The sequence below is a fragment of the Macadamia integrifolia genome, chromosome 9, assembly GCF_013358625.1.
Source record: "Macadamia integrifolia cultivar HAES 741 chromosome 9, SCU_Mint_v3, whole genome shotgun sequence".
NCBI lineage: Eukaryota > Viridiplantae > Streptophyta > Magnoliopsida > Proteales > Proteaceae > Macadamia > Macadamia integrifolia.
The window spans coordinates 24,178,430-24,201,159 of record NC_056565.1 but is presented as its reverse complement, the minus strand read 5'-3'; the positions used below and the strand labels follow the sequence as shown (position 1 = coordinate 24,201,159).

General features: G+C 37.4%; 3 protein-coding genes across 3 annotated transcripts; 2 read left to right on the top strand and 1 right to left on the bottom strand.

Annotated features, from left to right (window-relative positions):
- The first annotated feature begins 2,553 nt into the window (after nucleotides 1–2,553).
- LOC122088306 (transcription factor bHLH104-like) lies at nucleotides 2,554–7,635 on the top strand. The gene is made up of 5 exons (XM_042657515.1): nucleotides 2,554–2,874; nucleotides 3,626–3,694; nucleotides 4,452–4,529; nucleotides 5,029–5,191; nucleotides 7,165–7,635. The coding sequence occupies exons 1-5, from the start codon at nucleotides 2,783–2,785 to the stop codon at nucleotides 7,411–7,413; spliced, it is 651 nt and encodes a 216-aa protein (XP_042513449.1). The 5' UTR covers nucleotides 2,554–2,782; the 3' UTR covers nucleotides 7,414–7,635.
- A 1,644-nt stretch (nucleotides 7,636–9,279) lies between these two features.
- On the top strand, nucleotides 9,280–9,960 carry LOC122088397 (U6 snRNA-associated Sm-like protein LSm6). Its single transcript, XM_042657662.1, has one exon. The coding sequence runs from the start codon at nucleotides 9,430–9,432 to the stop codon at nucleotides 9,712–9,714; it is 285 nt and encodes a 94-aa protein (XP_042513596.1). The 5' UTR covers nucleotides 9,280–9,429; the 3' UTR covers nucleotides 9,715–9,960.
- A 60-nt stretch (nucleotides 9,961–10,020) lies between these two features.
- On the bottom strand, nucleotides 10,021–14,692 carry LOC122088396 (WAT1-related protein At4g08300-like). The gene is made up of 7 exons (XM_042657661.1): nucleotides 13,701–14,692; nucleotides 12,944–13,006; nucleotides 12,724–12,840; nucleotides 12,124–12,352; nucleotides 10,981–11,139; nucleotides 10,733–10,884; nucleotides 10,021–10,556 (listed from the first exon to the last, which is right to left on the bottom strand). The coding sequence occupies exons 1-7, from the start codon at nucleotides 13,904–13,906 to the stop codon at nucleotides 10,379–10,381; spliced, it is 1,104 nt and encodes a 367-aa protein (XP_042513595.1). The 5' UTR covers nucleotides 13,907–14,692; the 3' UTR covers nucleotides 10,021–10,378.
- Nucleotides 14,693–22,730: the final 8,038 nt, after the last annotated feature.

The following is a 22,730-nucleotide window of genomic DNA, read 5'->3' as shown; positions in this document are numbered from 1 at the left end:
TATTGTCCTTAGCAAAAAAAAAAATATATATATATATATATTATCTTGACTTTTTAGAAAGTTTATTATATGTAGGATTCACGCTTACTATGATCTTCTAGGCCGATAAGACTTCTTTAATATTATATCTACATATAATAGTTGGAAAAATAGATTTTGAGAGAATACCACGTTACAACTTACAACACAAAGGTAAATTTCTATAATTCTACTATCTCGCTCTCTCAACTTCCTTCTCCCTCTCTAATATATGATCTATTGGTCAATTGTAAACTGGTTGTGAACCAAATAACAAAAATCAATTAAAAAATCGCTAAAACCAAAATCAAAAGAAAATGATTATGATTTCAACTTATTCCTATCCAGTGCGATTTTGATTTCACCTTATTAAAATGTAAATCAAATAAAAACTGGACTGAATAACTAAAACAACGCCATTTGACACCCCTAGTTGTGCCTTCAATCGTTGGAGGGGGAGAGATATAGTATTACAATTTGACCCCCACCTCCATCCAACGGTTGAAAGACACAATGATGCATAAAATCTTTCCCTAAAAATATTTTCTAAAGTTATTAAAATATTAATATTATTTTAAAATTTTAATTAATTTTTAGAAACAGATTTGTAAACAATATCAGTTAATTAATTTTCAGCATATTCCTTTAAAAGCCCATGTGGGCAGGAATCTCAAGAGTAAATGACCTGCCCAGTACCCACCTACCCACCAATCCATCCGGTTCACCAAATTTGATACACCACACCATACACGTGCAAAATAGTTAGAGCGACGTAGGTTAACATTTCAGAACGGTACCGTGACTCGGATATTTTGAGTGGGACCCACTGGAGACGCATCAGATTGCGGATAAAAATCGTCTGTTGTTCTAATCGTCTGTTTTTCCATGTTTTGCTAGGTGCAGAATGCGACACGTGGATGATGCATCACCAACGGTCAAGATGATATATGTTGGTTGAGGCTACCAAAACCGGGTTTTCTCCCTGTGAACCAGACCGAGAAGTTGCACTCAGTCTCTTGTAAAAGTCTTTTCCTCTTCATTTTCTCTTCTACTATCGTCCTGAAAAGTTTTTGAATGATCTGGATTGAACAACAACGGAGAAGAAGAAAGAGCTAACAAACCATGAGCACCGGCGTTGTCGTTGAGGAAAGCTTCTGCTTCAAAGAGGAGACCCAGCTAACAGTACTCAAGACGTCTCACTTCTTCCCCGGCGACGGTTTCGCCGTTTACGACACCAAAGGAAAGGTCATTTTCCGGGTAGACTCTTACGGCCCCGATTCTCGACTCAAAGACGAACTCGTTTCCTCCTCTCTCTTCTTCTTCTTCTTCTTCTTCCTCGGGGCTAGTAACTACATACTTTCCATCAGGTGAGTACCCCACAAGCATTTGACAGTGGAGAAGGCGGTTCAGAACTGGATTCGATTCGAAGGGGATCGATTCAAGTTTCCTGATGGTGGTACCATGTTCCCAAACGGTGCTGATGCTTATATTGATGATATCGGCAAGTTGATTAATCTCAAAAATGGTTCTATCAGAACTGCCATTGATACTGGTTGTGGGGTAAGTTGTTCTTTCACCATTTCACCTTCCATGGTTTCTTGATTTCATCTCTCAGGCCCTCAGCCTCTCTCGATTCTTCCCCTGCCCCACCTCACCCACCCCAACCACCCCAATTAGTTGTGTTGACTTCTTGAGACTTGGGTCGACTGGTTCACCTCTCGATGATTAGATTAAATCTCGGGTGTCTACTGTAAAGCCCTCTTTACGTTTCAGTTGTCTCTTCAAAGTTCAATCCACCGATTAAAATAAGGGATCTGGAATTTTTTTTTTTTTTTTTTGGGTTCTTTAACTAAGTCGCAAAGCCGCCCTCAGGTTTAGACTTTCAAGTTCAGAACCTTCACAGCAGACATGGTTGAACTGCTCTTCTCTTGTCCTCTTCTTCTTCTTCTGCTTTACGATTTGAACAACAGAAGGAAAGAATTGGGCGGATAAAGAGAAAATCCGGTTTGATTCACAAGGAGAAAACCCGGTTTTAATGGCCTCAACCAACATATATCATCTTGACCGTTGGTGATGCATCATCCACGTGTCGCATTCTGCACCTAGCAAAACATGGAAAAACAGACGATTAGAACAACAGAGGATTTTTATCCTCAGATTGCCTCAAGCCCAGCGTTGACCGTCCTTCCACTACTCAGCGTCGAATCACCGCTTGCAAGTTTTGACTGTTGACAGGCTTGAGAGATCGAGTGGAAAGTGGAAAGTGGAAACACTCCTTTCTTGATCCTTCTAGTGGACCCACTATCAATGTAACTTGAACGTCAGATTAGAATCCATCATCCAAACTTCTCTCCGTTGAATCTTTCAATCCATATTTGGAACGTGTATTCTCATCTTATCTTTTTCCATCAATACCCTCGCATATGTAGCTTCTTAACTCTTCCTTCTTGGAAAATGACGAGGCTAATTTAGTTAATTAGAGGAGTAATGATGACGATGCGGTTTATGTGTGGTTTAAAACAAAAGAAAAGTCTTGCGTGCATAAACAAAGCAGCAGAAGAAAGAAAGGACTAATCATCATCCAAAGTTGCAAAAAACCGAACCAAATTCGTATCTAATTTATATTTTTTCCTCGAATTCTCTAATCTTTCCTTCAATATCACACCTCCTAAGAAAAAACAAAGTAGTGTTTGAAGGATTTTATTTTAGGGTTTCTCTGAAATCTTCTCTGTAGATTACTATTTCTCCGTTTCGTTTAAGGAGAATGGATTCGTTTCAGGATGGTAATTGGAACATCCTGGATTACAATTTAATCGAGGAAGCACCATCTACAGATTTTATTTGGAATAATCAGAGGTATGTCTTCCTCAAATCACCCTCTTTTCTGTTTGGAAAAGTAATTCGTCCACTCGCATATTTCATTTCTTGGGTTTTGTAGGCTAGAATGGTTTTCTTTGGCTCTTGATCGGATATTTGCGATTTGATTTCAGAAAATTTTCGATTTAGAATATTTTATCCTGAGAATGATTTGGACCAAAAATGCTACTAGTTGATATATTTTTATTTCATGGCGTTTCTGAAGTTTACCTTGTTATTTTCCTACTTGAAGTTTTTATTCTAGGTCTTATTTATTCTGATCTTCATATTTTTTTGATATTCGTGTCAAACTTACAAAACTTGTGAATTTTTGCTTTTATTTATAGGAAAGATTTTTTTTTTCGGGGGGGGGGGGTGTGTGGTGAGTGGGTGGGAAGAAGATTGGGAAGCATTTTGGAATAATTAGGGAAACTTGAGAGAACTTGGGTAATTATGTGAAAGGGAAAATGATCTTTTTCCAGCATTACAAATTTTCGACCTTTAAGGCCCCTCCCCCCAACCCCACAAAATTAAAAAACAGAAAGAAGAAAACTCACAAAAAAAGAAATTGTTGACCTTAGGCTGACGGACTTGTGTGGGTTAAATCCTATCCTCAAAGATTGAAATCAAATTGATGCAAGGCTGTAAAATATAGTTTTTTTTTTTTTTTTAGTGCTGGTTTAATGAATCAGGGGAAGTCTGCAGATCAGTGCTTTCACTGCTTACATGTAATTGATTCTCTGTTTTGCAGTTGTTGCCTGGACTTTGATGTATCACCTGCTGGCACTGTAGCCCAAGAAAAAGGATGCCCACGGAAAAGGTATTAACCTTACTCGAATAACTTGTGTGTGTTACATGAGTATCAATATCTTTTATGAACTTTCTTTTTTGTTGGATAAAGTTGTATTAATCTTCACACTTTTTAGTGGCAATAACATATTTCTTTCTAATTAATTTACTATTATGCAAAGACCTCGTTTAGTTTGCATGGCTCCACCTAGTCAAATTGGTACTGTTATGAATATCTGGTAAGTGGGTGACAAATGTCATCCTGCAGCTCTTGTTACGCCACTCTACATTGCAGTTTGTCTTAGATATTGAGGTCAAAACTATGATAAACAGTGAAATCAGCAAATAGGAGTTTTGTACAGCTACTTTTCTGCTGTTATATCCATGGAGGTTGTATATGGTGCTTATGTTTAGGCCTCATGTTTTATGGTCTGTTTCATTATGATACCTCTTAATAAACCTTTATAGTTACAGAAATAATCTTTTTAATAGCTAGAACCGTGAACCCTGCCACGGATTGTGGATTTGGATAAGGCTGAAGTATTGGATAAATACACAAATCTTAGATGGTATCTGATTTGGCAATCCTATAATCAATTGTCCATTGATTCAAATGGTTAGTCCCCACCCCAGGGATTAAGGTCAGGCTCTTTATTGTTGGTCTGTTCTATTGATGGCTTAGTTATTGTAGGCTATCCTATAATCAATCTTGTTTCTATTTCACTTTGTTAGGGGTGATTTCATCTATTTTATATATTCTTGACAATATGAATGGTGATAATTTGTAGGGGCCGAAATGAGCCTTGCAATGGACCAGGATCTAAAGCTTGCCGTGAGAAGATGCGGAGGGACAGGATGAATGACAGGCACATATCATTTCCTTTACACTGCTCTTTGTTTGAATCCCACCAATTCTCACTTCTGAATTTCACCATTTTGGGCAACGCCATGTAAACGATAGTGCATGTGTGTTGATTGTCAAGTGCTCTGTGCTATTGATTCTTTTTGCAGCCTGAAATGACTATATTTTGCATGTTAAAATGTGTGTAAAATTATTTTAGAAGATTTTTTAAAAACTTATTTAAGGTAACAAAAATAGCTCTATCTGTTATCATCCTGCTTATACTTCAGTGGTTTGTAGGAGGATTTTAGGAGCTACATGTCCTTGATACAGAGATTTTGATATGTCAAATTATTGAAGAAACACTCCTCATGCAACAACTGTCAGCATGCATCCAATTTTCCTATGAGGGATTATGATCACTTGAGCAATTTAATTCGTTTTAGGATTCTTACATCATGTACCTGTATATGTCAAGGTAATTTGAAAGTTTAATCATGATATCAGTCCTGTCTTCCGTGCAGGTTTTTAGATTTGAGTTCCATTTTGGAGCCGGGCAAACCTCCTAAAACAGACAAATCTGCCCTACTCTGTGATGCCATTCGTGTTCTGAATCAGCTTAAAGCTGAAGCTCAAGAGCTTAAGGAGGCAAATGAAAAGCTTCAAGAGGACATAAAAAATTTAAAGGTCAGCATTAGTAGCTTTGTACTGCAATGACACTTTGCTTTTTCTTAAAGAAAAACCTCATCCAAAACCTTAAAGGATTATTTTTTTTTTCTTTGTTTCCTTATCTTACATGAAGAGAGAGTAGATGCTTTCTTATTCAAATGAATTGGAAGGCAATCAGTTTTTGGGAGGAAAAAAACAGGGAAAGAAGGGATAAAGAAACAACCCCACCATGCCTAAAAGGAAAGAAAGGTAGAAGAAATGAAAGATAAATTTTGTGGAATGATGTTGGCTGACCAAAGTTAGGTGTTTCTCTATGTGAAATGTGATATTGATTCAAACAGAAACAACTCAGCCTTACACAACTAAATGGGTCGGCTACATGGATCCTTGCCTTCCAATCAGCTATATTCGAAGTCATATTTGATACAAGTCTAAGATATGGATATCTTTCCTCACCACTTCTCCTAGAGTCCTAAGGTCATTTTAGGTGACCTTGTCTCTTTTAAATCCTTTAATCTGAATCAAACCACTCTCCCGTATTGGAGCATCCAAAGGCCTCCATTGAACATGGCCATGCCACCTCAACCGATTTTCTTATAGCTTATCATGTATTGGAGCTACTCCCAAATCAACTCTAATATGATTATTCCTTACTTTATCCTTCCTAGTTTTGCCACATATTCATCTCAACATCTTCATCTCCACTACACCGAGTTTATCTACATGATGTTTCTTCACTCCTCAACATTCCGCGCCATACACCATTGCTGATCGTATGGCTGTCTTATTAAATTTTCCTTTAAGTTTTAAAGGAATATGTCGACCACACAACACTTTGGACACACTTCGCCACTTCACCCATCATATTTTAATTCTATGTGAAACATCATCCTCTGTGTCACCTTCTTCTTATGATTGAGCCCAAATACCTAAACTAGTCATTTTGCGGGATCTCCCTCTCATCAGTTTTCACCACCTCATTACCCATCCTGTTGTAACTAAAGTTACACACCATATGCTCCCTTCCCCCCCCCCCCCCCCCTTATCTTATATTTTATAAAACCTTTTGATTCTAAGGTTGATCTCCATAACTCCAACTTGGCATTAATCCCCACTTTTGTTTCATCGTTTTTTTTTTTTTTTTGGCTAATGACTGGTATCCAAGCCTTCGGCCTAACTAGTCCCGCAAGCTCATACTGACTTGAGGCTAAGGCCCCTTGCCAACTCCGTTACCCCCTTGGGGTTTGAGGAACCACCAGTGTGATCAACTTTTGTCTCATCTGCCAAAACAATATCTCATAAGCTTTTTGATTCAAAGAATGCTACTGTATGATGTTAGTAGGAATGACAATGTCTTTTATAGATGGTAAAAAGGAGTTAAACCACAAAAAAGTGAAGGAGATGAGTAAAGATTCCCCTCTCCCCTTGAGGGAAAAAAGAAAAGAAATCATGTTCCATTTTTTACTAGCTTGAACTTAACATCTAGGTCAAAACACAAAACTCAAGCTACCATTGTTAAAAAACTTATATATGCTACATGACCTTTTTCATTTTGTTTGTGTGAGGTGCTGAGCAAACCCATGCCTAGACCAATAGGTATGAGGATTGTGCATCTGCATTGAAATGTTTGGACAGTCATGTTCGAATAAAGTAATGCATCTTATAAATGCTATTGTAAGAGGTTGGGTTGTAATAAATGTGACTACAATTTCCTGCTTCATATTTTATGTTCCAAAATCTAAGTCTTTTGATTGTGATGTATTTTTTTTGGTTTGTCATTGTTTAATCATAGTTTTAAGTTGGTAACTATGAATACCCAACCAACAAAAGCTTGATCCTTATGCATTTTGTAATAAAGCTGGTTTGGTTTTCCTTATTTCTGGGTGATGGTATTTTAATCTTTAGCTTGCGAATTAACCTGCATCATGAGGACATTAAAATATAGGCATTTGGCTAAAGGTGTTTAGATATTTACCTCTATCCAATTGCAGGCAGAGAAGAATGAGCTACGTGAAGAGAAGCTTCTGCTCAAGGCAGACAGAGAAAAGATGGAGCAACAGGTGAAAGCCTTAACTGTTCTACCTGCTGGTTTTGTACCACCACCCCCAGTTGCATACCACTCTGGAGCAAACAAGATGATGGCATTCCCAAGTTATGGAGGGTTCCCCATGTGGCAATGGATACCCCCAGCGTCCCTTGACACATCCCATGATCATGTGCTCAGGCCTCCTGTTGCCTAGAAACTACAAAGGGCATCAAAGCTTAAATCAATCCCAGTTGGTTATGCAGATGTCAGAAACAGTAGCTCTCCTACATGTAAATAATTCTTAATTATGACTTGACTTTCTAATGTCTGATTTTTAGATTGATAGGCAAGGATTTTTGGTGAAACTGGCAAGGAATGCCCATTCTCTGTTATTTATTTCTTCGATAATATTGATCGATATATCTGTTTGTCTCAATTGGCATGGAAAGCAATGTTTAGCGACTTCTTTAGCCTGGGAGGTAAAGACTTTTATATCCATGAATAAATCCGTAGCCATGATTCTTGACTCGATAGAAGGATCTATAGCACTTTGAAATCTTTAATAGTGGAAGGGGAACTGATTAGACATAACAACCCATGAAAATGTTGCCAAAACTTGCAAAGATGATATTCTGATCAGAACCTTTATGATCATCTCTCAGAACTTTCAGATTCTTTTGGAACAGTAGAGTGCAACCCGTTTATCACCAATATTGATTAGACATAACAACCCATGAAAATGTTGCCAAAACTTGCAAAGATGATATTCTGATCAGAACCTTTATGATCATCTCTCAGAACTTTCAGATTCTTTTGGAACAGTAGAGTGCAACCCGTTTATCACCAATATTGATTAGACATAACAACCCATGAAAATGTTGCCAAAACTTGCAAAGATGATATTCTGATCAGAACCTTTATGATCATCTCTCAGAACTTTCAGATTCTTTTGGAACAGTAGAGTGCAACCCGTTTATCACCCTAATATTGGTCATTTTTTTCCTTTTCAAGCAAACGCTGCAGCCATATGAAATTTTCTCTCTTAACCCATTTTCTTTCATCCACTGCCCACTTTCTGATTGCTAATCATGGTTTATGCCTTTAGGTCAGAGAGCCTTTTCCTGTCTGGAATGAACATACTAGAAAAGCTGTAAATGAAGGAAATTCATTTATATATGTATTATTTGACATATCCTGAAGAAAGAAAAATGTCAGTCGCGTTTAATAAAGAATTGTCTATGTTGCATATATTTTCGAAATGTTAATTGGAACACATAGATAAGATTCATCTCCGTAAAACCTAGGGATCAGAGAGTGATATCACGGCATACTAGTCACATTTACATGTGGCTGGAGTTGATCTTCAAAATGACCTCCACGTGTCAGTTTCTATTAATCGATGCTGCTACAAGTGCGCTAGGCACTGGAACTGGGGATGTAAATGGATGGTCGAAATTCGAATTTGAATTAGCATTTGTATTCGTATAGGGGTATCCGTATCGAAATAAAGGTATCCATATCCGAATAAGGATATTCGGATTAAAATCTGAATTATCCAAAAAAATAAATATTCAATCTGATTAAATAATCAATTAATTATTTTGCAGGTTCTTAAAGTTTAAATAGGTTTTAGAGAATGAGGAGAAGAATTAAAACAACCTAGGAAGATGGATTAAGAGTAAATTATATTCATTGGGGGAGGAAGGTCTAGATTACACAAGTCAGAGAGTAAACGATAGTTGAAAATCTGAATTCGTTTAGATGTATCCGTAATCTGGCCAGAAAATATCCGAATTCAAATATATCAGATCCGATTTCGTTCCATATCCGAGCCGTCTACATCCGGAGGAGGAAAAAAAAAAAAAATCAAACCTACAAATCAAACAACAGAAATTTTCATCACAATCCTTTGTAGGGAGCTCATTGCGTGTGCTTACGTGAGCGTTCACTTTTTATTTTAGTCGGATTGGAATCAGTTAGGGACAATCCTTTTCTGACACCAATCCGACGACTGTAAAGAAGAAACACTGTTGCCTGGGACTACCCTATTCCTTTTCCCCCCTTAAACCCTAACTTGTCCTCTGCGAAATACGAAAGCGACATAGCTCCGAAGAAAGGGATCACATTATTCACATTGAGGGTAGGCTTTCTACAACAAACCACTACAGATCGCCGGAGAGCTACGCAGACTACTCGAAGATAAGTGTTGAAGAGAGTAAACTTTAAAGAGATGAGCGGAGGAGCGACTGGGGAGAAGGGGTCGATGACTTCGACAAAAACCCCAGCAGATTTTCTCAAATCGATTCGTGGGAGACCTGTCGTGGTCAAGCTCAACTCTGGTGTTGATTACAGAGGTATCCTAGCTTGCCTTGATGGATACATGAACATAGCAATGGAGCAAACCGAAGAATACGTCAATGGCCAGCTGAAAAACAAGTATGGAGATGCTTTCATTCGTGGAAACAACGTTCTCTACATCAGTACTTCTAAGAGGACTCTTCCCGATGGAGTGTAGCCTCGACGATGTGTATTTGTAAGAGTACGCTTCACGAAAGCCTACTATCTTTTTTAGGATTCCAGTGACCAATCTTCCTGTTTTAACTATGGTAGGAACTTATAGATTTTATTTGCTAATGATCTTACATTGTCAATATGTACTATTGAGGAATCATTGGATTCGATAGCAACGTTGTTGTCAAACGATTGTTATTTTGAAGAGAAAAAAATTCCTAGTACAAATTATGTTTGCAGGTTTTATCCACCAATGACCACATTCTGTTTGATTCTATAACTCTGATAGATTTTGCTCTCTTTTTAGTTCATGATATGAAAGGAAGATGCCAAAGAGATCCTTAACCATTAGTTTTGCAGCCCTGTTATGTGGCGTCATATACCCTATTAGCATTGCAGCATCATGGCTTGGAAATTTATCGACTTTTAGGTATTTTATCAATTTCAGCAGTTGACACCATAAGACTTGGATTTCATGTAACTCGCCCAATAGTTTGGTTCTGTGCAACATGTTCATAGAAGCTTGTGGAGAAAACTAAAATAATGAGGAAATTGACCTAACTTTATTTGCAGTGCTACCTAAATTTATATGCAATGCTTCTGGTACCCTTGAATTGATATGCATACAGTAATTCTTTTTTTCGTTAATCTGATGTGGTCTCAGAGTTCTAGGGGTCCATCTGAAGTGCCTTCTCCTCTGATGTGATGACATGAAGCTTGGTTTCTTTTTGCTCTTCATAAGTCAGATGTAATGGCTCTTGAGATTTGATGTGAACTTCTTGATCCCCTTCTTTCCCCCACAGCAGCAAGTAGAGACCAATGATAGCTATAGCTCCTCCAACGATGCTAACACAAGACCAAGGAAACTTTTAAACCTCAAATTCTCTGTGTCTCTTTGTGATGTGTTTGGATTTGAATGCTTTATGTGCAAAGGATGCCAAAATCATTATGAGCGTGCCAACATAATATGATATATGTGTTATGTGAATCTAGATGGAAGAACAACATAAATATTGCTTTACCTGCCTATATACAGCCCTTCACCAAGGACAAAGTATGCTAGAACTGCCACTAACACTGTTGAAAGCGGGTTAAACATGGTTACAAAAACTGGTCCTTTCTCTTCTGTGCACCATAGTTGAATGAATATTATCAATCCTGAGCACACCACTCCCTGCAATTTTCCATCCACAGTTAGTGATTTTTTTTTAGAGAAGTTGTTAAACTTTTGAGTAGCAAATTGTTAAATGTCTAAAATCACTACACTTACAGCATATATAATGCACCATAAGTTGATGTCAAGTCCAATGGTCCATGCTGCCCGTTTATGTTCTATGCACGCCGTGAAGACAGCTGATTGTGCCGCCCCAATGAAGCTCATCCATGTAGTCAGTGAAAGCTGTGCTGGATATTTCTTCAGTGTGAATGCCTATAATTCAAACAATATCTGTTCTTATCCCTCTACTAAAAAAAATGGTTTTTTTTTTTTTGGGGGGGGGGGGGTGGGTTGGAATATAAACAGTGGAGTGGTAAATGCATATGCTAGTATAAGTAATTCAATCAAATGAATCAGCTGTTCTTGACCATTTCTGTTCTATCGGGAATAGTAATATGAATGCCTACACTTCAAATAATATATGTTCATGAATTATCCTTTACACCCCCCCCCCAAACACACACACACACACACACACACACACAAAATGTAAATGAATTAGCTGTTTTTGACTGTTTCAGTTCTATTAGGAAGCTGGATAAGGACATTAATAAGAATTCATGTAATTTTGTTATGCTGTCATTTAGTTGGTTAACTTTATTTAATTCTGAAGGTATTTCTTTAGTACAACAGCTTATGTGTATTTAGTGAGTTATTGAAACAGAACATTTCAAAGATTTGTGAAGCGTTGTAACACATGCAAAGAAAAGCAAAAGCACATTAACCCTCAGGGTGAAAGGGGGGGGGGGGGGAAGCAAAGGCACACGTGGCTGATTTTTCAGTCAAAGTTGTACAGTTTGCATTTATAAAATTTATATATGCATTATTCTGGATGTCCATTTTGAATGGTGTTTGATGAGGCTTGAGAATTAATTTTCTTTTATCAAATTCTTTTTTTTATTTATTTACATCCTATAGAACTGCCCAAGGGGACTTTTACTCACACACATAAGAGGGGAGGGGGTAATGATAGGAAGGGGGGGATGCGTGTGACAGGAGTTGATCCCTAGACCACAAACCTGGCGCCTGTTCTACCAGCAGAGGCTGCAACCAGTGTGCTTTGCACTGGATTCACCTTTTAACAAATTCTTAATAACTGGAAACAATGTAATTACAAAAGAGGGATACTTCAAGTCTTCAACTAACTATATGAATACTACTCCAAAGTTAATATGATAGATTTAAAGAGTTAAATACCTGCATGATGTACCAGATAGACCATGTTATGCAGCTTGCTACTGTAAGAATTGAACCCTTCAACCAGTTCTCATGAATTGTATTTCCGTGGATGTGGACTACAGCACCCCAAGGGTTTCTCAAGAGAGGACCTTTGTACAGTGTCATCGTCATAACTCCAGCTAAGGAAACTAATGTCCCAAGAATTTTTGCCATCCCACGAGGGCTTGCAACGTTGACGACTTCTAACCTAGCTCAAATGCATCCAGTGGAGAACTTGTTAGGAGATTCACAATATTATCCCTTTGCTACTGAGATTCTTAACATACTGAAGAGATGAAAATCTGTCTCCAATTCGTAAAAGTGTTTCATGCAGTGAACAAACTAGTTACTTTAGATGATCACTGCAGAAATGATGAAGTGGTAATTGGGGTAAAGAAGCAAAGATGATTTTAAAATACTGCTTGGAAAGAGTGAAAGGACAAAGAGTCACTCCAGAAAATATAATATGATTCTGGTTGGAATTGTTCCATGGGATAAAAACTCTCTCAAAATCATTCTAGGGAAGTGATACCAAATGCTGTAGATGTATAGCTTTGTCATATATAAGAAGGTCCCCACCTGAGTACAACAGCAATTATAAAAGTCAAGGAAGCAATGGTGTTGACGAAAGAAGCAATGAATGTTGGTGATGTGTATCTCAAACTTGCAAAATACATGTTTAGAGTTAAGCCAACCCTGCAATTTTAAGCAAAAGTAGGGAAAAACAAGTTATTCCTCTCCATTAATCAGGTGTAACTCAAAATCCTAATAATTATTTTCCTGTATCAATCGTTCTTACCCAAGGAAAGAGAGCACAAATATCTCTATAAACAATCGTAATGTCAGCTTTGGTCTTACTTTTCTGCAGAAAGAAAGAAACATCAATAGGTATGAGAAACAATACTCATAAATAATTTTTCGCCTAGTATATCAGATGATTAAAAATAATAGAAATATAAACTCCTTTCCTTAGCTGAAGATGTATTCTAGGTTTTTTCTTCCTTCTCTGGATTGCTATTATAATCTTTGTTTGTTATGCTACTAGTTCCAAGTGAGTTTCGTTGGCTTCTGCAGTTCTATTGGTGGTTTCTATCTTTATCTATATCTTCTCTTGGATGAATCGTTTTTTGACAAAACAGCCAATTACGTGTATAGGTCTGCTAGTCATGAATAGATGTTTTATGCATTGGATTGGGCTGTTGATCACACATATGACAATATTGGATCCTTTCCTGGATCATTTGCATAATAACTATGTCAGCACATTCCCACAAGTTCAGCTCAACCATAGAAGGGAAGGAATTTGGTCAATTCATAGTCAATGTGTTAATTGGTGGGGTGGGGTGGGGTGGGGTTTGAATGGACCAAAACATAGATCGAAAAACATGCAGAACGATTAATTGCACCCATATCATACATGGAGCATTTTATTGTTGAGTCCCTTTTTTCTGTTAACTGCCTCATCCACGACTTTACAATTGTACAGATATAAGTTAAACTGAAACTGGACTCCACAGATGTAAGTAGGTACTAGACTCAACATATGTATGGTGTACCTTTCAAGGAAATAGGCAAAAGGCAACATCACTACACCAGCTACGATATGGCGATAAGTTATGTGGACATGAGGATTCATTCCACGATTGAAGGAAGCTTCTGTTAGGAAATAGAGAAATGTGTAGCCAATCTGAGTTAGAACCATGAGGAGATGTGGTTTGAACCTTCTGCAAATTGTCCCAAACTTACATGACTCGAGTGCCATGCCTTGAAATTTTGGCTTACCGACTTCTGGTCTTCCCCTTTCCCTCTACAAAATGTGTTAGTACAAAATGTGTCTAGATATAGATGATGATCAAGGTTGGGATGATTCTTCATGCATCTTGTTATGATCATGTTCATGTTGATCAAATTCCTTCTTAGAAACTGGTGACTTGCCAACATATCTGCAGAATAAAAGAATAAAGATAAAAAAATTCTCTTACATGTTTATTCAGATATTCTTAATGTTCTAAAAGCTGGAATCAATACTGAATATGAAATGGAAATAGAGATGACATAAAGATTTGTTATTTTAACCAGTCGAATAAGTAGAAAACTCATGAAATGTTTTTACTGCATCATGGTTTACTGGTTTTAGACACTTGTAAATTTTAGTGCTAACTTGAACCAAATGACTCGTGTTTGTACCTGATACTTACAGAAGTTCACCAGGAAAAAAAAAGTAGTTGTAGAATTTATGATTTGAGAGATTAATTGACCCAGTCCCCCCCCCCCCCACCCCATCCAAAAAAAAAAAGAAAAAAGAAAGAAAGAAAGAAAGAAGAGAAGAAAAGAAAAAAAAACTGAAACACAAAGCAAATTGTTATGGATTCAAAGACCATCCAAAAATCAATCAAGTGCTTGATATATCTGATATTTTGATTGGATTGAGGTTACTGCCGCATCTTCATGTTGCTAGTTGCTACAGCTTTATATGTCCTTCCTATAATTGTTTTGGTATTGATTGGCTGGGAACTGTATATGGGATCGTGTTATGATGAAGTTTTAGGGCTGTAACCCAGTTCAAGTCCTGTTTACATAGGGTCTCGGGAGGGGTTGACTTGAACTGATCCTTACTTCAGCATTTTTGTCATAAATTAGCTCTTCTTTAGACTTGATCCCATATTTTCATGCTGGCAGCTCTAATTTTTTACCTTCACACCAAGTGATGGCCTTTTGCTATGATAAGGCTTTATGTTAAATTAAGTCTTTGTGGTGTTTCTTGGGTGCAGCATCACAAAAAGGATGGCAACATCTTTTCTTATTTCTTTTCTGTTGTGGGAAAAGATGGGGTGGGGTGAGGTGAGGTGAGGTGAGGTGAGGTGGGGGTGTACTGTTGGGTTTTGGGAGCTTTGTCATGGGCTCCATTTAATCGTACTGTTCAATACCAGATGGCATCATTTTAATTCTTATGTCCATTTGTATGATTGGGGTGACAGTATAGCTAACCATGTTGAGGCTATTGATGAAGGATGCATTAGCAAGTGAAGCCCGCATTATCTTCTTGTTGGAAGTGGAATATTCTCTCTCTCTCTCTCTTTGATAGGTTGTTCTTCTTTACGGTCTATTATTCGTATTTTTATATCACAAAAATGTGATATCCTAAGATTCTCATGGAAGTATGATGACTCAAACCAAAAGCTATTGTGCAAATACCAAAATCTATCCGCAAACTAGAATAATCAATCCACTAGTACAGTAGAAGGACTCACTTTGATACTAATGCTGTCTTTGATATCCCATATTCCTGCATTGCACCAAGAGTGGGTTATAGTTGGGCTGGGCATTGGAAAGAAGGTATAGGGTTGCATCATTCTGTTATGCAATGAAAGCACTTTGTTTCATATTTGTATGCCAAAATGAAATGAGAAACTTTAGGGTTTGTGTGGCCACTGTAATAAAACATGTCCTCATTTAATCAGGAGCTTCACAGTTAAGTCTGATCTCTTTCCAGTTTTCTGGAATAGCTCAAACAAGCAATTCTCTTTGAACTTCAGGGCCTATCCAACCCCTTATCCTACTCAAGTGTGCACTGTATATATATCTTCTTTATGAAACTAGGAGTTCTTGAGTAGGCAGCATTATTACTTTAAAGTGGTTAATCTTTCGGTATCATTTGCATAAAGTGGAAGAATAGTTTATATGCTTCTGTCCATTTCTACTGAAGCCTTGGTGTGATGGAATAACCATCTGGTAGGCATTGATTGAGATTGTGGTTAATCATAAGAATACTATTCCTGTTATAAGAAATGGAAATATTCTTCTCTGATAGTTTTAATTTATGTCAAAATATAATATTTATGAGTTGAGTATGAGTGTGCTTCTGATTCATATCAGAATGGCCTTTATTGGTGTGTCTGTTTGCTGTTGGCCAAGTATAAGAGGATGGGGTCATATTCTGGAAGATCTTATCAAAGTGCTGACATTCATTGGGGTAGTGGGTATTTCTCCTTTGCCATCTCTTTCTGTCTCATCTTTGGAAATTGATTCTGAGAATGAGAATCTTGTGAGGTTGCACTACAATTGCAGATTGAGACAGAATTATTGTTTTAAATTACAGCAGCTTCAATATATATAAAATCTCAGACAAGTAGTGCAAAGTATATTTTATTCATTTGCATATGAGATGTTTCAAAAAATATACTCTATAGAGTCATATATGGTTATATTAAGCCTTTCATTGTCCGATGTGAATCATATAAAACGAGATAAGTTTGATTACACCCACAAAGGTTACATGGAGCACATGACCTTAAAAAAATCATATTTTAACACTATTTCTTACTAGTTTGGTTTTTCTCATTTATTAGGGAATACTAGATGCCACCAAAAGGAACTAGGCCAGGCCAGACAAAACTTAAAGATTGCTAGATGATCAAAGTGGATCTCCAAAAATTGGGCAATAATGAACTCGGCCATTTCCGAACACCCCCATAGCAATAGCATCTTCAGGATATATGAGAGTTCGATCATTTATGTATGATTTCTCGTCCACTCCACTTTCCAATACAAGAGGTTTCGAAGAGAAAAATCCTTTTTTGGGCCCTAAGCTGACCTGGGTAAATTCATGAGTTAAATTCGATCAGGAATACAGAAACAAAAACAGCAATTGGAGCAGAAAATGCGATTGCATTATAAGGTCTCAATTGAATTGATCGAGCAAGTTTGAATTGACGTAACATGAAACCTATTATTCCGAAAGCATCATGGAGAGCAACAAAAGTTCAGAGACTGCCTAATTGACACCAACAAGTAAAATCTCCTTGTGCTTTAGGACCCCACAGTAGCAATAAAGAGTGTGCCAAACTATTAGGAGTAGAAACTGCGATGGTTTAAAAAATCTTTCAATACACATAAAATTTTTCAATCAATTGAGCAAAGAAAATAAAGGACAAACTTAATACAGTGACTTCTATCCCTACGCTTAGCAGAAACTAGCCTGTCTTTCTAATGAAGCTCTTCCACTTTTTGCTACAAATCTGGTGCTTCATCTTCGGTATACTTTTGTTAGTACCAGAGCAAGATTCCATTTGAAAGTCCCATGGGACTGAAAAAAATTAATCGCGATAATCTTTTCTGGAAAATAAATAATGGATATTAAAAAAAGGGGGGTGGGGGTTGAATTATAATATTTGGAATTGGATGGTATTAGTCAAATCAGACAGCAACAGTTGAAGCAACTCCAACTTTCCTGGCCTTCCATTTGGTTCGGTCAACAGCCCTTTTGAATTTGAGTACGCCGGCCCATTGGAGCTCAGGGATATTGATACCACCAACTGTAAGAAATTCTTAAATCCGTAGTCACCCTTTCCATAGAACTCAAAATTGGCCCTAACAATCAAGCAACATACATGAATGGTTATATTTTATGGTTTTTGAGTAGATGATCGTTTGACCATGGATGTGAGTTCCATTCCATCCACCAACTAAAGGTGTCACTTTAGATCCAGAACTGAAAACCAAAATCAAACATACCATTTTGAATCAAATTGAAGTTTTGAAAAGTGAAACTTCACTTTGGATCGATTTCAGTTTTAGACTGAAAAGCTTCTCTTTGAATCGAACTGGACTGAACTAAATAAATTGTACCAGTATAAAATTGTTCAATTGAACTCAAAACCATATTAAACCCTATAATCTAGGTCTTCGTTGACTTGTGCGAAATTACCTATTAAAGGTTTCTTTGTTATAGGGTAAAAAGATATGAAATATATTAGATTTGACATTTTGAGACTAAGCATCTTCATGAGGTGGCAATTTCATTTCTTATGTTATTTGCTTTAGCAAGTTATTTCTATTTAAACCGAAGGAGACCTTGTATGAACCGAATTAAACTGAATTGATTTGATTTTGGCTTATGTTTGAGGTTATAAAATTTATTTGGGTTTGATTCAGTTTTGGTTTACACATATTATACCTGAACAAACAGAGAAAATAACCGATTGACACCATTATCACCAATCTTAAATCACCACAATAACACAACTCAGTCTTATCCCAACTAAATGAGGTCCGCTACAATGACCCATGTATATATATAAGCACATACACACAAAAAATACAGATCTTTGCCCTCCAGATAGTTCTGAAATGCCATAAAATATATATATATATATATATATATACTAGGATCTATGCAAAGGGTGGATTGCTGGATATAATAAGAGAGAAAAAACCCACAAAACCAGTGGAGCTTCCAAGGCCAAGATCAGCAGAATTCAAGCAATGGGTGAAGCCAAAATTTTGGCATCATATAATGTGGAACTATGATTTCTTCTTTTTTGGTAGAAGAACTATGATTCTTCATGGCTCATTAAATTGAACTCTTTTTTGTTCATCTCCCTGATTTTGAAATGATACCTTTGCACAAGAATCCGAGAGAGAGAGAGAGAGAGAAAGAGAGAGAGAGAGAGAGAGAGAGAGAGAGAGAGAGAGAGAGAGAGAGAGAGAGAGAGAGTTAACATATGTGGGTTGGTAATTGCGCTTATTAGTGATCCCCAGAACATCACTTGAGAGTTGAGGTAACTTCAAGAATTCTCAACTTGCGATGATCGTCTTCCCTGCCAAGAATGACTTTCTTCACTTAACCCCTCCTCCAATTACTAGATATGAATCAATGTGTGGGAGTGCTTATCACTGTTGAGTGTTGAGTCCATGAGGTTTAATAAGATGGTATTTCAAATCTATAATGTTTCACGCTTCAAGAAAATCATGTTTTTGCAAGCAGTAGGAGATGCCCTTGATGCCCTTGAGAAGGTAAGAATGGAGAGCCATGCACCTGCTCCTTAATCAGGGAATGGCAGGAATTGATTTCAATTATAGGGGCTGTAAACAGAGAGATTCAAGTAATGATATGTATCATCAAGTGAACTGTTATCGATAGGCAGTGTTTTTTTGGCTGGGCAGAATGGAACATCAGATTATACTGATTTTATTGAAATAGTCAAGATTCCTCTTTAAGTAAGATGATTTACCTAACACTTCAAAATAGGTGATACTATCATTTCCAACAATCATGGAAAGCTATCAATTAACAGCAGCGCAGTTGTTCAGAGAATTTTGTTATTAATCTTCAAAATCGGTTCGTTTTAATTCCGTTGCTTGGCTGAGGGAGAGAGAACACAATTTGTACAATGCTTGCTAATCTTTGGGGAAGGGTGGTCTCAGGGTGATGAACTCTTTTTTCATTTAACCAACCACATTCTCACTGGGATAATAACTATAAACAGAACAAGGCTTAACCTGCAGCCACAATCCAAAACATTATAAAAGACGATATTCCAACCATTATCCAGCTAGAGAAGGCCAGATAGATTGATATCTGGTATTTCAGGCATTCCTCTCCCTTCCAGATTCCAAAATCTCTTGTGTATAAGACTATAATACCTACCGAGGAAGATGCTGCTGCAAGAGACAATGTTGCTGTAACCTGCAATATGGCATTCCAAAATCATTAAACAGCAAGTTTATGGAAACAAAACCTGTGGTTTTGGTAAAACAATAAGAGGATATCAGAGAGTTGATAGAGGCCAACCCAATCTCCAACTACAAAGAGGCTGACCAAAATAGGATTGTGGAGGACCTTCTTTCTTGCCAAGGCATATGTATCCAAACATGCAAGTGCAAGGCTCCAAATCACTTGCAAAGCCATTGAAGCCATGAGATAGCTGCAGAGGAGACTTCGGGCCTCAGCACAAGGAATATGAAGTTATAACAAGGAAATAGAATTGTAATTTCGCAAAAAGTACAATCCAAAACACTCTGTGGGTATTGAACCTAAGAATTTGGGGAACCATTATGAATGCATATGCGCATTTTCCCCAGCCCACCCTCATCTCATCTCTCCCACTCCTTCACATTCCAAAAACATAATGAATTTGCGTATTCTCCCCAGCCCACTCCTCTTCACATTCCCGAAATATTAATAATAATAATAACTCTGGTAGGCAGCCATCCATGACTTTCTTCCAGTTCCAGGATGGATAGATCCCGTAGTGAGTGCTGCCAGGAAGAAGGCAACTTCAGTTACAGAGAACCAATTCAGATATATATCAGTTAAAAGCCATACCATTCAGGATAAGTGGTCATGAACACCAAAATAAAAAAGGGTTTACTGCAATACTAAAATCTGTAAACCATTGTTTGTGATGCAATCATGGTTTTCAATTGATGCAAGACAAGTCTAGAAAACCCTGAGACCATGGATCCATTATCGAAGTATGAACGGAATAATGGAAAAGGCAAATAGATAAGGAGTTGAAGGTATAGAGTTTTTCATTTGAAATTTCCCTAGCATAGAACGAAGGACAGCCATTTCCAAAGGTCTATTCCATTGTTGGAAATTTTAAATCAGAAACTCTGTATCCTGAACATCAACTGAGAGGAACTCTTCCAAACTTAGAAATTGTGGAGAGAGAGAGAGAGAGGGTAATACTCTAGACTTATTCATCCACCAACAAAACTATCATATAATTTGTATCTGAGAACAACTTTCACAAGATTATGACTCAGTATGAAAATAAAAAAAAGTTTAAGTATGACGCACAAGAGAACTTAAAGTTGGATCCATCCATGAACCCTTTCAAGCTCTGCAATCACTGAATCCAATTTACTATGCTAAAGTAAGTAGGCAGTATAAGGTATAACAATCCTATCTCTGTGATTATCTTTATCACTAGTTCCCCAGTGCAGCAAAACAAGTTCCATGTCAGGCTACAAAATTATCAGCCTTTCATTTCCAGTTGACTTGGTAACACAGTAAAGCAAGGTTAGAAAAGTTAATCAGATAAAATGTAGCAAAAGACCAGCAAAGGAATGCACATTTAAATCCTTTTAACTTGTGACAGGAATCTGGGGATCCACATCCATAATGCTTGCCTCTGCCCCTCAACATTTGCAAACCAAAGCCTCCTTGCTAAGGAGTTCCCTGAAAAACACTTGGGAATATGACCAGGAGGTGTACCACTATATCATCAGTCCTCTCAAATCTTAGCATCTCCTTCCTGAGCTTTCAAAACCACCACATTATTTAAGAGATCAGATGCTTTAACAGTTCCTTTCCATAATATTAACTCTGCAGCTATCTCGAGCCGCTCCACAACAGCTTCAGCCTGTCCCTTTCTGCCAAGGAGAGCAAAGGATCAACTCCACAAAAGCAACTTAAAAGACACCACCCATTCCATTTGATTGTCATTCACATTCCAATCTACCAGTGACTGAGGGCAAAAGGAGACCTGAAGTACATCAGGGAATCCAAAAGCAAACTATGGATGAGGGCACGTTTGCACCCCTTACATTGATAATCTGTCCTTCAACAAGTACTCTATTTAAAAAAATTAGAATTTCATGCAATCATACTATCATAAACCAAAGCTATATGTGCTATAAATTTCTTATGTAGGACTTCATCATCAACAGTGTAACAGTTTGTTCACGGTTTCATTGTCATATTTCATACAATTAATGTTTTGATGCTTTGTCACGTAAGTGGGTTTTAACACCAGATATTATCACATCAATAGCAGTATCTTTTGGTTTTTCCCCTCCCTGGAATGGTATTACTTATGAATCTTCTATGCAGTCCCCTAACTCATCATGGATGCAGCTAGAAAAGTGTTTTGATTTTTCTTTTGATTGATTCATTACCACAGGGAATTACTAAAAATGGTTCATCTCAATAATATCTGATCTTTTGGGTCAGTCGCAAGGATCCAATTTTCCTAAACTGATTGTTCTCACCATCCACCATTCTCCTATAGGGTAATAAGTTATGATATAGATTCCTAGTCCCACAATCATAATCAAGAAGAACCTAGATTATGTACCTCTGTAGGTTCTACAGGCCCTTTGGTCAGTACCCCCTTTTTCCTTCTAATTCTCCGACTTCAATTCCATGTCACATTAAACTCAAGATGGCCAACAGAAACAAAACGTTGAAAATATATTTCTTTCTACAATGGCTGTTTTTAAATCCTTGGGATTCCAAAATTCCACAGGAAATGCCCAAGTTAGGTTGGATAAGGTTAAGTTTACCCACATCATCGGAATTACATACTGTATTTCTCCAACTCGGTTGCCATGTCCAACTATGATCAAGTGCAAGGATTACCCCATGCATTTGAACTCTGAATTGCCAATCAAATCTAAATACTACTTTTGAATTATTAATTACCTATCCTAGATTAAGAATTTCACTTTGAGGAACTAAACACAGCCTATCGGATTGGTGATGTGAAAACTGGTACCGACTGCCCCACGATAAAGGAAACTTAAACATGGCCAAGAAACATCTTTCCACAGTAGTCCTTATGCCATATATCTATATATTTGTTTTAAAACAAAAAAGATATTGCATATCCATGAACAGAGTGGAACAGCAATTTATCAGAAGGAGAATCATGTCCCTTGGATTTCCACACATCCACACTGATAGTGTCCCAAGAAATCCAAACAAGGCAAAAGTTTAAAACCTATAGACTCAGATCTTTCTCCAGGTTTGGGTTAGATTATTCTAGCCTAGTAAAGGTGCCTTCCCCACCCCCCCCCCA

Bases quoted from the DNA above. Each gene is read 5' to 3' on its own strand.
- LOC122088396 (XM_042657661.1), bottom strand. From the start codon at position 13,906: ATGGCACTCGAGTCATGTAAGTTTGGGACAATTTGCAGAAGGTTCAAA. The intron at 12,353-12,723 runs GTGGGGACCTTC...CATTTGAGCTAG, and splicing joins ATAATTGCTGTTGTACTCAG to GTTAGAAGTCGTCAACGTTG. The intron at 11,140-12,123 runs GTATTTAACTCT...TTTGAATTATAG, and splicing joins CTATCTGGTACATCATGCAG to GCATTCACACTGAAGAAATA.
- LOC122088306 (XM_042657515.1), top strand. From the start codon at position 2,783: ATGGATTCGTTTCAGGATGGTAATTGGAACATCCTGGATTACAATTTA. The intron at 4,530-5,028 runs GCACATATCATT...TCTTCCGTGCAG, and splicing joins AGGGACAGGATGAATGACAG to GTTTTTAGATTTGAGTTCCA. The intron at 5,192-7,164 runs GTCAGCATTAGT...ATCCAATTGCAG, and splicing joins AGGACATAAAAAATTTAAAG to GCAGAGAAGAATGAGCTACG.
- LOC122088397 (XM_042657662.1), top strand. From the start codon at position 9,430: ATGAGCGGAGGAGCGACTGGGGAGAAGGGGTCGATGACTTCGACAAAA.